Source organism: Lonchura striata, chromosome 6 (genome assembly GCF_046129695.1).
Source record: "Lonchura striata isolate bLonStr1 chromosome 6, bLonStr1.mat, whole genome shotgun sequence".
Lineage (NCBI taxonomy): Eukaryota > Metazoa > Chordata > Aves > Passeriformes > Estrildidae > Lonchura > Lonchura striata.
Genome location: NC_134608.1, coordinates 53,770,085 through 53,782,913, shown reverse-complemented (window position 1 = coordinate 53,782,913; position 12,829 = coordinate 53,770,085). Strand labels below are relative to the sequence as shown.

Below are 12,829 nucleotides of genomic sequence, written 5' to 3'. Positions count from 1 at the left end.
TTTTTTCTTCTATCTGTGCTCCCGTGAACGCGGCGTGGAGTTGGAAGGAGCGGGAATAAGAGGAGGGACACGCAGCCTGGGGAGGGCTGACACCCCGATTTCCTTAACTTGCGTGTGGATTTGGGATGAACAGCTCTTCCCGGCGGGGGGAACACGGTGTCCTGGAGTGGGGGGGGCCAACACTGGGAATTGCCCCACAGAGCCAGGGCACCCCACGGAGCATCTTCCCAGCCCCACTTCCCACCAACCCCAGGTTTTGGGGGGTCTGTCCCCAGCATCCCCGGGTTTTGGGGGAGCTGTCCCCGTCATCCCCGGGTTTTGGGGAAGCTGTGCCCGCCATCCCCGGGTTTTGGGGGAGCTGTCCCCAGCATCCGCGGGCTTTGGGGGGGCTGTCCCCGCCATTCCCGGGTTTTGGGGGGGGCTGTCCCCGCCATCCCCGGGTTTTGGGGGGACTGTCCCCAGCATCCCCGGGTTTTGGGGGAGCTGTGCCCAGCATCCCCGGGTTTTGGGGGAGCTGTGCCCAGCATCCCCGGGTTTTGGGGGGGCTGTCCCCAGCATCCCCGGGTTTTGGGGGGGCTGTCCTCAGCATCCCCGGGTTTTGGGGAAGCTGTGCCCAGCATCCCCGGGTTTTGGGGAGGCTGTCCTCAGCATCCCCGGGTTTTGGGGGGGCTGTCCCCGCCATCCCCGGGTTTTGGGGGGGCTGTCCCCAGCATCCCCGGGTTTTGGGGAGCCTGTCCCCAGCATCCCCGGGTTTTGGGGGGGCTGTCCCCAGTATCCCCCCGTGTCCCCCGTGGGCTGGGCGGTGCCCCGGGGGGGGGATACCGCAGCCGTGACGTCACGGCGCTCAGCCAATGGGCGCGGGCCGTGGCGGGGTGGGGCAGGGGCGGCCCCGGTGGGGACCGGGGCTGCTCCGGGGGGTCCCGGTGCCCCCCGCTCTCCTCATGCAGGGCATGGGGAGCCTCCGGCTGGGCAGCCGCGCCGTCATGTACACGGCGGAGACCCTCCCCAAGGGCAAGAACCGCGTCATGGGGGTGAGTTTGGGGGGGTCGGGGGGGGAGTAACGCTTGGAAAATCCTCCCTCAGCCCGTTCCCGAGGGATTCCTGCTGATCCCTCGAGGGGTGCTGTGTATCCGGAGAGGCGCTGGGATTAAGGCATCCCACATCCCCAGGGTGGCTCTGTGGGCAGGGGGGTTGAGTTGACCCCGTTCCCACCCATCCCGCTCTTCCAGACCATCCAGATTATGACGGGATTCCTGCACATCGGCTTCGGGATCGTCCTGACCACGCTGACCAATGTCTACACCTCCGTCTTCGTCATCGGAGAGATCCCCTTCCTAGGCGGCGTGTCTGTACGTGCCGGGGGGCTGGGAAGGGATTCCCACCGGGAAAGACCGCCTGGGGTGGGAGGGGTTGCCCACCAGGAAGGGAATCGCACCAGGGAACAATGCCCACAGGGAAGGGAATTCTGCTGGGGGGGATGCCAGCAGGTGGGATGCCCATTGGAAGGGATGCTCACAGGGAATGATGCACTTGTGGCTCCCATGACCTCGGCAGCTGGGAATCAAGGGCAGGAGGGGTCAGTATGTCCCCTGTGCTACCTCTGGGCAGGTTTGGGGTGCCCTCAGCGCCAGCTGAGCCCCGTCTCTCCTGCTGCAGTTCATCATCTCCGGGTGCCTCTCCATCGGCGCTGAGAAGAGCCCCACGGAATGCGCGGTGAGTTTTCCCAGGAGCCCGCCGGGAGTGATCCCATGGGGGAGGTGGGGTGTCCCCCTGGTGCTTTGGGGGGGTCTGCCACCCTCCCCCCTCCCCAAAGCCCCCCGGGTGCCCACAGGTGAAGGGCAGCCAGACCATGAACGTCATCAGTGCGATCTTCGCGCTCCTGGGAATCGTAGCCTTCATCGTGGACCTCAACCTCAACGGGCTCTACCGCTCCAGCTTCAACTACTACAGCTATCTCGTCCTGGTAAAATCCCACTTGGTGGAATTCCTGCCCTTGGGAACCCTCCCACGGCCTTTTCTCCAGCCCTCAAGGGGTGTTGTGCCCTTTCCCAAATTCCTGTTGGGGTGGCGGTTTCTCCTCTGCCGGCACGACCTATTTTCGGCTGGTACCTTGGGAGATGAGTCACCCCCTGGATGCATCCATGAGCCATAAAAACGTGGCATGGAGGGCTTGGAGTGAGACCTTGGAGCCAGGGATGCAGAGGGAAAGGAAGGGGGAGCCACAGAATGCTGCCCTGTGTGGGGTTCATCCTCGTGGGCGCTGTTGGGGGGGTACTGACGGGGTTTTCCCCCTCCTGGAGCTCGCAGGGAATGGGATTTCCATCGTGCTGCTCATCTTCACCATCCTGGAATTCTGCATCGCCGTGGCCACTGCCAATTTCTGGTGCCGGGCCACCCGCCTCAGCTCCAACGAGGTAAGATGAGGGGGGTGGCAGGGATGGATCCCAAAAAGTGCATCCCGTGATCCCAGTGTCTGCCATAATCCTGGTGTTCCCCAGGCCATGCTGATTGTCCCCAGTGCCACCCGTGTGGATCTGGCCGTGCCACCGGCGGAGCTGCCTCAGCCTCCCAGCTACAGCGAGGTGATCCAAGCCTGGATAGGGGCGGAATCAGCTTTGGGATGGCTCCTGGGATGACAGTCCCCATCATGCTGCCATCGCTGTCCCCTCCCTGGGGAAACATCCCACCCCAATCCCCAGGGAGCATCCTGGAGCATCCATCCCTCTGCTCTGGGAATGGGGAGGAGATCCCAAACCTCCGTGGGTGGTGGGTGCTGAGCGTGGGGTCCCCCCAAATCCTGCCCCCTTTCCAAAACACCTCCTGGTCTCTTTGCAGCTAGCTGCTCCTGAAGTTTGACACCGAGGATGTTGGAATGGGATCCTGCCTCCATCACTCCTAAATCCCAGAGCTACGGCATCCTCCTCCCACTGTGCTGCCGGCTGGGATGCGCTGGTCCCCCCTCAAAAGCCAGGGACACCCCCAAATTCCCTGCCCCTCTGCCCCTGGGCCTGGTCTGAGGGGCTCCACTTGCTGGCTGCTGTGGGAAGGGCTTCTCCAAGGGGGAAATCTTGGGCAATTCCTGCCTGTCAATCCCTGGCGGGATGCTGGGGTTCGCTCATGTTGGGGTTCAGGAATTCCTGGTGGTTTGGAGTGACCCCGATGTGTGCTGGGAGCCGGGCAGGTCACCGGAGCATCTACCTCGGCTCGTCCCCTGTTGGCTTCATTTTCTCTTGGGAATAAACGCTCTCTCCGGGCTTGTGTCTCTTGAATTTGGGAATTTTCAGTGTGGGAGCTACACTTCCCCCCTCACAGAGCTGCTGCCCCTCAGGAAAGAGGCTCATCCTGCCTGATTTAGGGATACTTGCTCTCTCTTTCCTGATGGAATTCTGCCCGCCTTGAACTCCTGGTACCTGCTTGCTTTCCCTGAGAGGAATTCTGCTCCCCTAAACCCCTGGCACCATCTCCCAAGGGAGTTTTGCTCCTCTAAACTCCTGGTGCCTGCTCTCCTGAGGGAATTCTGCCCCTCTAATCCCCTCTCCTGCTGGAACTCCACTCTCTAAACCAGGGTACCTGGTCTCCCGAGGGAGCTGCGCTCCCCAAACCCCCTCCACCCCCCCATTCCAGCACGGTTCTGCTATCTTTAGCTCAGCCGGAGCAGCCGGACAGCTGGCGGCGATGCCGGTGACGCCAGCACATCCCGGTTCTTCCGCCACCGGAGAAGCTGCCCCGGGGCTGGAGCCGCTCTTGGAGGTGACACGGGGACACTGGTGTCATGTGCTCCCTGTTCCCACAATCCTGGGTGGTGGGAATGGTGCTGAGGGGCGCTCCCAAACCTTATCCATGCAGCAATGCCTAAAAATTTCTTTATTTTCAGGGAAGAAAAAGGGCTCTGGGATCATTTTGAACAGGGCCAGGTTTGTCAGCTCCTGACAAGCTCATTTATGGCTCCACTCTTCATTATCCTGCATCTGTGGGAATGCTGGTGGATTTAACGAGGCGCTGATGAGCATCCAGCGGCATCAAATTATTTAAGGATTATCCCAAGCTCATGGAAATGGAAAGGTGGGATGGAGGTGAGGAAAGAGACCCCAGTGCCAATTTTCCAAGGGGTGGGAACATCCTGGTGAGTTCCCAGTGCTCTGGGGGAGAATTATCTCAATTTTTGGGGGCAGGATTAATCCCAAATTTCCCCTCCAGTGCTAGAGTGGGATTAGTGACCTCCTCTTTGAACATTCCCCTAGGTTTTGGGGTCGCTCAAGTGTTTTTCTTCTCCTTCCCACACTCCCTGACAGTGCTCCTGCTGCTCAGCCAAAGCCTCATGGATTATTCACTCCCTGTCAGTTATTTCTGTTCCCGGCTCTGAAAAAATAATGAGCCCGATCAGTAGGAAAAGCCCCAGGGATTTGGGGAGCAGGAGGAACAGGCTGCCTCTGCTCAGCCCATGGCCACAGCCCATTACAGGTCCAGCTCCTCACCTGCGGCTCTGGAGCATCCCAGCCTCTCCCAGCTCCATGGAGACCACCACGAAGCCATCCTGCCTCCCATCCAAGCTCTGTGTTTTCCTAATGTGGTGGTTTCCTGGGAAGGAGGTTTCCTCCTCTTCCACCAGCACCAGGCTCTGTTTTCCTGCAGTATCCCAGTGTTCAGATGTGGCTTTCCCTGAAAATGCTGGACTAAGTGTTTAAGGCTTGATGGGAATGTGGGGCTTTTAAATATATTTTTATTTTTAGGTGGGAATTTGCAGATCTAGGGGGAGTGGAGACTTCCAGGAGTTAGGAATAGCAGGTGACAGGGGCCACAGAGTTTTGTGTCCCTGCTGGTGATGGTCCCTACAGGAAACCAAAACCCTTGGAGGAGCTGGAAAGGGGAACTGTGGGATAAACTGGGGTGTCCCAATGTCTCTCCCCCATGGGAAGAGACTGACTTTGGGCACTCCTCCAGCACCTAAAGGTGCCTCAAGAGAGCTGGAGAGGGACTTTAGAAAAGAGCCTGTAGGGCCAGAACAAGGGGCAATGGCTTCCCACTGCCAGGAGGTGGGTTTAGATGGGATACTAGGAAGAAATTTTTCCCTGTGAGGGTGGTGAGATGCTGGAATGGATTTTCCAGGGAAGTTGTGGCTGCCCCATCCCTGGAAGTGTTTAAGGTCCCATTCCAGGACTGTCAGTGGAGGTCGATGCCGGTGAAGTCTTGGAAAAGTTTTCTGGAACTTTTCTGCAGCCTCAGGAGTCTTCCCGGGAATGAGTAGATCAAAGGCTGGAATGTCACGTGCAGGGGTTGATGGACACATCTGGGACAGGGTTTGGGAGCAATGTCACAGTGTCCCAAATGCCAGGTATGGATCACCCCAGCAGCCAGCGATGCCCCCCCAACCTCCCGCCTACTCCCTGCTCTAGATTTCCTCATCCAGGATGGACACTTGGATATTTAAAGCCAGAAAACCCGAAACCTCTCCCAGAAAACATGACTTTCCTTCTGGAATCAGTATGGAAAGAGCCCTGTGGGAAGCAGAAACACCTGGAAGCAAAGCAAAATGTTGACTTTGGGTATTTTTATGAGGATATAAAGTTTGTCTCAGGAAGCAGCAAGTTTCTTTGGAGAGCTTTTCTCCGTCGTAATCTGTTTTCTTTGGAAAAAAACCTCACAGATTTTGGGGTTGGAAAAAGAAGTTTGGTTCCACCAGGCTCATAAATTTTGTCCTGTGCTGGTGGGAGGGAATTTGGGAGGGTCTCGCTGATCCCCCCTGAGCATCCAGTCAGGCTTCCCCCATCCAAAACTTGTCCTAGAAAATAGGAAAAAGAACATTAAAATCCAAGGAATGTGTTGTATATATCTACAAAGCCAAAAATTCCTGCAAAGAAAAGGTTGGAAAGCTCCACCACCTGGCCCTGCTGCTTCCCTGCATCTGCTTCAAAGCTTCACCTCCTCTGGAATCTGCTTCCAAAACAAATCCTGACATCCTACCTTGGGCTCCTGCCATCCCCAGCTGGACCTGGGTTTATTTAGGAAAGGGGAAAGTGCTTTTTACGTGGATCCCTTGCTCAGAAAGTGGGGTTTGGGGGGCTCAGGGCAGTCACGGCTGTTCCTGCCTGCAAGGCTGGAACTTCAGGAATGCTGTAGCAATCTGGAAAGGCGGATTTGGGAGGAAATCTACCGTGTAGGGTGGTTTTGGCTGGGAATGTGAGCCGTGGATAATGGTGGAGGATACCCTGGCTGCCTAAAGGCTAAAGAGGGGATCCCAGAATTTCCACGGAGGCTCAAGTGTTCCTTCCTGGGGCTGGAATGAGATCCCTGGGATTGTTAGGACTGGAGTGTTGAGAGGGATGAGGCACCAGCAGGAATTAAAGGCTCTGAGGCATCAAGAATGTGATGAAGAGGCTGAATCTCATCCATGTCCATGTTTTTCCTGGAAAGCTGTGCTGCCAGATGCAGCCCTTTACAAGGCCAAGTGCACGCTTCCATCAGGGATGCAGGATGGAGGAAGGTCATGGGTGGGATGGAGGAATGCCATTGGAGCTGGGATGGAGACGTGAGTTGCTACTCTTTGCTCTCCAGGTCTGTTCTTCCAGCTCTTTTTTAGTTTACAATTTGGGCTGGTTTGGAGGGGGTGTCCCATTCCCTGGAGTGTGGGAGCATGGGAAGGGCACAGAATCCTGAAATGGTTTGGGATGGAAGGAGCCTTGAGGATCATCCAGTTCCATCCCCCTGCCATGGGCAGGGACACCTCCCACTAGCCCAAGTTTTTCCAAGCCAGCTCCAGGGCTGGAAGCCATTCCTGCGCTCTGGAAGCGCGGCGCTTCCAAACGCGGCCTCTCGGCTCCCTCTAGAGCCAGAGAGAAGGAAAAAACTTCCACAAAGTTGCTCCACCTGCTCCTGAAATCGTCAGCTGGAGGGTCCTGTCCTTTCCCAGGTAGAGAGAGAGGTGTTGGGGTGATGCCAGAATCCTGGACCTAAAAATTCCCGTTCCACCAAGAAATTCCTACCTTGCACACATCAGACATCCAGGAAACCTGAGGAGTTCTCCAGGTCGGCATGGGGTATCCCAATGCTCCTGGAGAAAAGGACATGGCTGTTTTCTGGGAGGAGGGAGGGATGGAGGCAGGCAGGGGCCTCTGAATCCCTCAGGATCCCCTCACCATGTGTGGTGGCTCCATTCCCAGCCCGAGCTCCCATTTCCCATCATAAATAACAGCATCTCCTTTCCCTCTGGTACCCGACAGAGTGGGTCAGGGATCCCTGAATCCCTTCTGTGTGTCCTCACTGGGCACAAATCCACAGGGAGGGAGAATTCCCAAAAATGGCAATAAAGGAGCTTCCTTGATAACAGGGTTTATAAAGTTTCCTGTCTCAGTGTGAGTTTTTCCTGGCAAGTGGGCAGGGTTAGGTTATGAACACCTCATTAGGTACCAAGCTAAGTACAGGACTGTTTCCCAAGCAAAGCATCCACAATTTGGGATGGAAAGTGGGTCTTGGAGCATCCCAAGGAAAAGCATCCAACTCTTCCCAAGGATGCAGAGCCCAGGGAGGGATTCCCTGTCCTTCCCTCCCTCTTCTCGTGCAGGATTTTGGGAGCCTCCAAAGCCGCCTCGTTGAGCAAGAGGGCCCTGACGGGAATTCCATGAGTGAGCTTCCCACAGGGAGCAAAGGGCAGCAGGAGTGTGTCCCTGCCAGGCCAGCACCTCCTGGGGTTTTGGACAGCAAAGGGACTGTGGTGAGGAGGAAGAGGAGGAGGAAGGCAGCTGGGAGTTCCTTCAGCTTCCTGGGCTCGCTCCCAGGCCGTGGCGGCCACCACGGTGACGGACGCCGCCAATGTGAGGATCATCACGGAGGTGATCCCGGCCACGGATCCCCAGGCGGCCCAGCTGGCCTCAGGCTCCCAGGCCCCTGCCAGGACCTCATTCCAAACACATGGCTTCCAGAGGGCTCATCCCAGGGTGTTCGGGGTGAGACATGGCCCTCCAGGGGCCCGGCAGGGATTGGGGATCCACAGGGATTGTCCTGCTGGATGTTGTCCCTGGCTGGCTGGAGAGGATGTTGGGACAGGTGTCTCTCCCAGTCCCTTCCCAGCACTGTGATGTGGGATTGGGGTGGGATGGGTCTCACAGTAATGGGATAGGGATCCCTCTTCCTCATCCTTCCCCAGATCATCCACATCTTCACTGGAATTGTCCACATCTGCTTTGGGATCATCCTGACACTGTCGGAGCACAGCAACCCTTCCCTCCCTGTGGCCAGCGGCACCCTCTTCTGGCTGGGGATCCTGGTAAGTTGGGACGAGGATGTGGCAATCTCGGGGTGTTTGTGCATCCCTGAACCCCAGTTCCCAGCTGGAGGGACACCGGGAAGGGTGCCACGGAAAGGTGCCTTGCTGCTGACACCAATTCCTGCTGTTTTCCAAGTAGCTCCTGGTCTCGGGCTCGTTGCTGGTGGAAAGTGAAAGGAGAGACAGCCCTGTGCTGGTAAGATCCAGGCTGGGACGGACAAGGTGTCCCCCCATTCCTTATGTCTCTTCCAGCAGCTGCCAGGACCCCTCCATAGTCTGGATTCAGGATCCATAGGCCAGTCTCCTGCTTGGGAAGTGCCCAGCTCTCCCACATGGAGCACAGGATGGGGCTCATCGTGGGATGAGGGGGATAAAAGTTCCAAGGATACCTTCATAGCTTTGGAATCACTGTGGGATAAGTAGGACAAAACTGGGTGGCTTCTCCAGGAGATCTCTGATCCCGGTTGAATAATCCATGTGGGAAGCAGCCCTTCCCGGGGTCCGTGTCACCGGGTGCTTCCCGCAGGTCAAGACCTGCTGTGTGGTCAATGTGGGCGTTGTCCTGGGCACGCTGGTGGCCACCGGGATCCATGGCACGGCCATCAGCCGGGTCCTGCCCGGCTGCGAGGAGCCCGAGCCCTTCCAGACCCTCCCGGAATGGTGCCTCAGCATGGAGAGCAAGGTAGGGACACCCGGGAAGGGAATCCCAAGTCTCTGGGCGGGCTGTTCAAGGATCCAGCTTCTGTTCGGGTGGTGGATGCCGGGATATTCCCCTTCTCCTCCTCCTTGCAGATGCTGAGCAACGGGCTGGATTCCACCTTGGTGCTCCTCATCCTCCTGGAATTCTGCGTGGCCGTGGCGGTTCTGGCGTTCGGATACGACGCGGTCCGGCAGCAGACGTACACCCAGCTGGTGAGGGAGGCGGGGATCCACGGGGACCCTTGGAAATCCCTGGAATGCTCAGCCATCCCTTCCTTCCCCCGAAGGGCCGCCCCGATCCGGGCGTTCCCGTGTCCCTCGCAGAGATTTCCCAGGATTTCCCTGTTTTTGCTTTCCCAGGCGCTGTAGCCGCGGCCAAGCCCCGCACGTGCTGCCGCATCCCGGGGCGGGTCCCGCTACCGGAGCCCCCTGCGATGCCCTCAGCGTGTTCGGCCCCCAATAAAGGCCTCTCCCCCAGCCCAGCCCGCGCGTGTCTCCGGGGGTTACTCGGGGTACGGGGGGCCTCGCCCCGGCTGTGTTTGGAGGAATTCGGGGGGTCCCGGTACCGGCGGCCACGGTGGTGGGCGGTGCTGCCCGGCACAAAGATGGCGGCCGTACCCGGTACAAAGATGGCGGCCGCCGCCGTGCGCGGAGCGCGTTGCCCAATACAAAAATGGCGGCCAGGAAGGCGCTCTGGCTTCGCGCTTCCGCGGAGAGCGCTGCAATGACGTCATCTCCTGCGACGCCGAGCCGCGTGGATCATGGATGGGGAGAACGAGGGGACCCCGGGACCGGGATCGGGACCGGGACCGGGAGCCACCCCAGAGGGGCCCAGCGGGGCCGCCTCGGCTCCGGCCGCGGCTCGGCGGCGGCGGAAAGGCGGCAAGAAGCGGCAGGAGGCGGTGGTGGCCATCCCGCGGGGCAAGCCCAAGTCGGGACGGGTGTGGAAGGATCCCGGGAAGAAGAGGTGGGAAGCGAGGCGGGGATCTGGGGGGCTCTGGGCTCCAGAAGGGATGTTTGAGGGGTCATGAGGTTTGGGGGAACTTTGAGGGGGACAGGATTGTTTGGGGGCCTCTCCGGGGCTTGTGAGGGCGTTCCGGAGATATCCATAAGCTTTAGGAAGGATCCGGAGGTGACAGGGATGACCTGGAGGGGATGTAGAGGAGGTGAGGATGCCGTGGGATGCTCCGAGGTTGGCGGAGTCTCATGGAATTCTGGAGAGTGGCCCCGGCTGCATGCCGGGGTTTTTGAGGATCCAACACCTCCCGTGTGCCCGCGCAGGTTCTCCCACATGATCCAGGACAAGGCGCTCCGCAGCTCCTGGGCACGGAAAATGAAGGAGAGGCAGGAGAGGAAGCTGGTCCGGGATCTGGCACGGCAGCTGGAGGAAGCCAAGCAGAGGGAGAAAGAGGTAACGGGACTCGGGAGCTGGAGAATTCCCATCTTTCCCAAGCACAATCCCATGTCTCTGTCCTCTTCCCGGCCCTTAGAGCTGTGGCAGAGCCCAGGAAAAGGGCAGCTGGGATGGAGAATTCCCTGTCCTGGTGCCAAATCCAGTCGCTGACGGTCACATGCCCCAAGTCACTGACTCGGAATAAACTCCCTGGGTCAATTCCAGCCTCAGCCGGGGTGGAAAAGCTGCTGGAATGACAGATTTCACACTTGGCTGGGCATTGCCTGGTTTGGGTTTAATCCCAGGGGAAGGGACCCGCAGGGAATGTTGTGGTGCTGCTCCCACAGGAAAAGAAGCGGAGGCGGGAGGAAAACCTGAAGCGGCGCCTGGAAAACGAGCGGAAAGCCGAGATTGTCCAAGTGGTGAGTCCCCTGTGCCGGCTGGGAACAACCCTGGCAGCACCCCACAGCCTCCAGCCCCCTGTGGATCAGCCTCCAATTTGCTCCAGTTCCTCTCTCTGTCTCTGGAGGATCCTGGGAGCACTGGGAGATTCCCAGTAAAGCTGGGCATGCTGGAAGCGTGTCCCCCATGTTCTCCCAAACTTGGAACTGAGGGATGATGGGGTGGTGGAGTGAGGGGAATGCTGCACTGGTGGGGATCCATGTGGGGAAATCATGGATTTTCCATTGGGAAGAGAGCTGGGAGCTCAGGGTGGGTGTGGTGAAGAGCTCAGGGTGAGGATGGGGTGAGTTTTGGGATAAATCCCCTCCTAGATCCTGAATCCTTGGTGGTAGGAGGCTGGGAGCCATCCAGGCCCATCCTGCCTCATTCCCACACTCTGCTCCATTCCTGGAAATGCTCCAGGACAGGGCTTGGAGCCACCTGCACTAGTGGAAAGTGTCCCTGCCCGTGGCCAGGGGGGGAACTGGGTCATCCCTAAGGGCCCTTCCAACCCAAACCATTCCAGGACACGATGATCCCATGAAATCTCCTCTCTTTTCCCATTTCCCAGATCCGGAACCCCCTGAAGCTCAAGAGGGCCAAGAAGAAGCAGCTGAGGCGGGTGGAAAAGCGGGATACACTGGCCCTGCTCCAGAAGACGCCCGTGAGGCGCAGCACGGCCACGGAATGAGGCAGGATTTGGGATACTGCCACCAGGATCCTGCTCCTTCCCAGGGCTTTTCCCTCAGCTTGCCAGGCAGGAATGGCTGGCAGGACCCTCAGTGTTGGACAAACAACAGGACAGGGCTGGGGGGTGTATTCCACAGGCATTCCTGCTGCTGGATCCCCCAGTCCCTGTGGAATCAGGATGCAGCTGGTGCCAGAGGCTGGAACAGAACTTTGCTTTCCCAAATTTGCCTTTTCCTTATAAAAATGAATAGGAACTGAGATGGATTTGTTTCCAGTGGCTCTGGGAACTGGTGGCTCCAGCTGGGGCCTTCCCTAAGGCATTCCTAGGATTGGAGTGTGCCATGGGCCCTCATTCCTTGAAGGGAATTCCTGTTGGGAATGAGCCCCGGAACCCATCAGCAAGGAAGGGGGCATGTTGTCACACCCCCTCCTGTGTGGGGGCAATGCTGGGAATTCGCTGGGGGCTGGAAGTTGGAAATCTACATGGATTTAACATTCCTGTTTTTTTTTGGTCTGTGAACACCCCTTTCTCTATTCCTGGGGGAGGGATATGTGGTTGTGAGCCGGGATGGAGGGGATGGGGGAACAAAGGGGTGCACCGGCTGGAAAATGGGACTGCAGGAATCAGTGTGAAACCCTGGGATGGGAATGTGGGGCCCTGGAGCTTCATCCTGGGTGACAGTTTGGGGGGGGGAATTGGAACGGGGTGTGTCCCATCTGTGTCCAGGACGGGGGGGTGCCACAGGGAAAGTGGGGACTGGCAGGAATTTCAGGGTGCGGCCGGGGCCAGGCGGGCACGGGGTCATGGGGCAGGAGGGCTCTGCCCTCGACATTCCCGGGTTAATGATTTCCAAGGACTCCTCAAACCTCTCCCTCTGCAGAGCCCACGGCCAGGCTTTGCCCAGCGGGGTAAGAGAGGGAAGCTGGGGCCCTGGGGGGCCGGTTTCCTGGTGGGACGGATGTGGGAGAAGCCGTGTCTCCTCCCAGGGCTGGACTGGGGCCAACATCCCTGTTCCCAGCCTGCCGTGCTGCACGGAGGGGAGCGGGGCGCCTGTGGGACTGGGGCGCTCCGAGCCTCTGGATCCCCACCCTGCTCCGGCTCCAGGGTGGGGAGGAGGAGAAGGAGGGGGGAGCGTGGGTGCTGGGAATGCCGGGGCTGGGAGACACATGGAAAAGGGGTGTCCCGGCTGCTGGGTGAGTTTTGGAGCAGAGGTTTGGAGTCAGGGGCGGGAGGTGTGGAGGGAGGGAGGGGATGGGGATAGGGAAACAGAGGACTGGGATCAGGGAAGGAGGGGACAAGGACCAGGAAAGAAGGGACAAAGGACCACGAGGGGATGGGGACATGG

At 58.8% G+C, this 12,829-nt stretch overlaps 3 protein-coding genes across 4 annotated transcripts; all 3 read left to right on the top strand.

The window, feature by feature from the left end:
• Positions 1–875: 875 nt before the first annotated feature.
• LOC110485075 (membrane-spanning 4-domains subfamily A member 12) lies at positions 876–3,254 on the top strand. Of its 2 annotated transcripts, none has more exons than XR_013340203.1 (7): positions 876–1,031; positions 1,230–1,349; positions 1,657–1,713; positions 1,832–1,963; positions 2,308–2,414; positions 2,499–2,582; positions 2,836–2,870. XR_013340203.1 is itself a non-coding variant. In XM_021556121.3 (7 exons), exons 1-7 carry the CDS (start codon positions 942–944, stop codon positions 2,854–2,856), a joined length of 618 nt encoding a protein of 205 aa, XP_021411796.3. In that variant the 5' UTR covers positions 876–941; the 3' UTR covers positions 2,857–3,254. The 2 variants fall into 2 exon arrangements, 1 of the variants encoding a protein (XP_021411796.3); XM_021556121.3 differs by having other exon boundaries at positions 2,301–2,414; positions 2,836–3,254.
• A 421-nt stretch (positions 3,255–3,675) lies between these two features.
• On the top strand, positions 3,676–9,436 carry LOC116183694 (membrane-spanning 4-domains subfamily A member 15-like). The gene is made up of 8 exons (XM_077784433.1): positions 3,676–3,750; positions 7,559–7,619; positions 7,717–7,940; positions 8,141–8,260; positions 8,400–8,456; positions 8,787–8,942; positions 9,053–9,172; positions 9,320–9,436. Exons 1-8 carry the CDS (start codon positions 3,676–3,678, stop codon positions 9,326–9,328), a joined length of 822 nt encoding a protein of 273 aa, XP_077640559.1. The 3' UTR covers positions 9,329–9,436.
• Positions 9,437–9,557: 121 nt separating this feature from the next.
• On the top strand, positions 9,558–11,981 carry CCDC86 (coiled-coil domain containing 86). Its single transcript, XM_021556122.2, has 4 exons — positions 9,558–9,926; positions 10,241–10,370; positions 10,700–10,774; positions 11,365–11,981. Exons 1-4 carry the CDS (start codon positions 9,721–9,723, stop codon positions 11,482–11,484), a joined length of 531 nt encoding a protein of 176 aa, XP_021411797.2. The 5' UTR covers positions 9,558–9,720; the 3' UTR covers positions 11,485–11,981.
• The last annotated feature ends 848 nt before the right edge of the window (positions 11,982–12,829 follow it).

Excerpts from the sequence above, each read along its gene's own strand:
- CCDC86 (XM_021556122.2), top strand. The coding sequence starts at position 9,721 with ATGGATGGGGAGAACGAGGGGACCCCGGGACCGGGATCGGGACCGGGA. Across the intron at positions 9,927-10,240 it reads AAGGATCCCGGGAAGAAGAG|GTTCTCCCACATGATCCAGG; the intron begins GTGGGAAGCGAG and ends GTGCCCGCGCAG. Across the intron at positions 10,371-10,699 it reads CCAAGCAGAGGGAGAAAGAG|GAAAAGAAGCGGAGGCGGGA; the intron begins GTAACGGGACTC and ends CTGCTCCCACAG.
- LOC116183694 (XM_077784433.1), top strand. The coding sequence starts at position 3,676 with ATGCCGGTGACGCCAGCACATCCCGGTTCTTCCGCCACCGGAGAAGCT. Across the intron at positions 8,261-8,399 it reads TCTTCTGGCTGGGGATCCTG|CTCCTGGTCTCGGGCTCGTT; the intron begins GTAAGTTGGGAC and ends TTTTCCAAGTAG. Across the intron at positions 8,457-8,786 it reads GGAGAGACAGCCCTGTGCTG|GTCAAGACCTGCTGTGTGGT; the intron begins GTAAGATCCAGG and ends TGCTTCCCGCAG.
- LOC110485075 (XM_021556121.3), top strand. The coding sequence starts at position 942 with ATGCAGGGCATGGGGAGCCTCCGGCTGGGCAGCCGCGCCGTCATGTAC. Across the intron at positions 1,032-1,229 it reads GCAAGAACCGCGTCATGGGG|ACCATCCAGATTATGACGGG; the intron begins GTGAGTTTGGGG and ends CCGCTCTTCCAG. Across the intron at positions 1,714-1,831 it reads AGAGCCCCACGGAATGCGCG|GTGAAGGGCAGCCAGACCAT; the intron begins GTGAGTTTTCCC and ends GGGTGCCCACAG.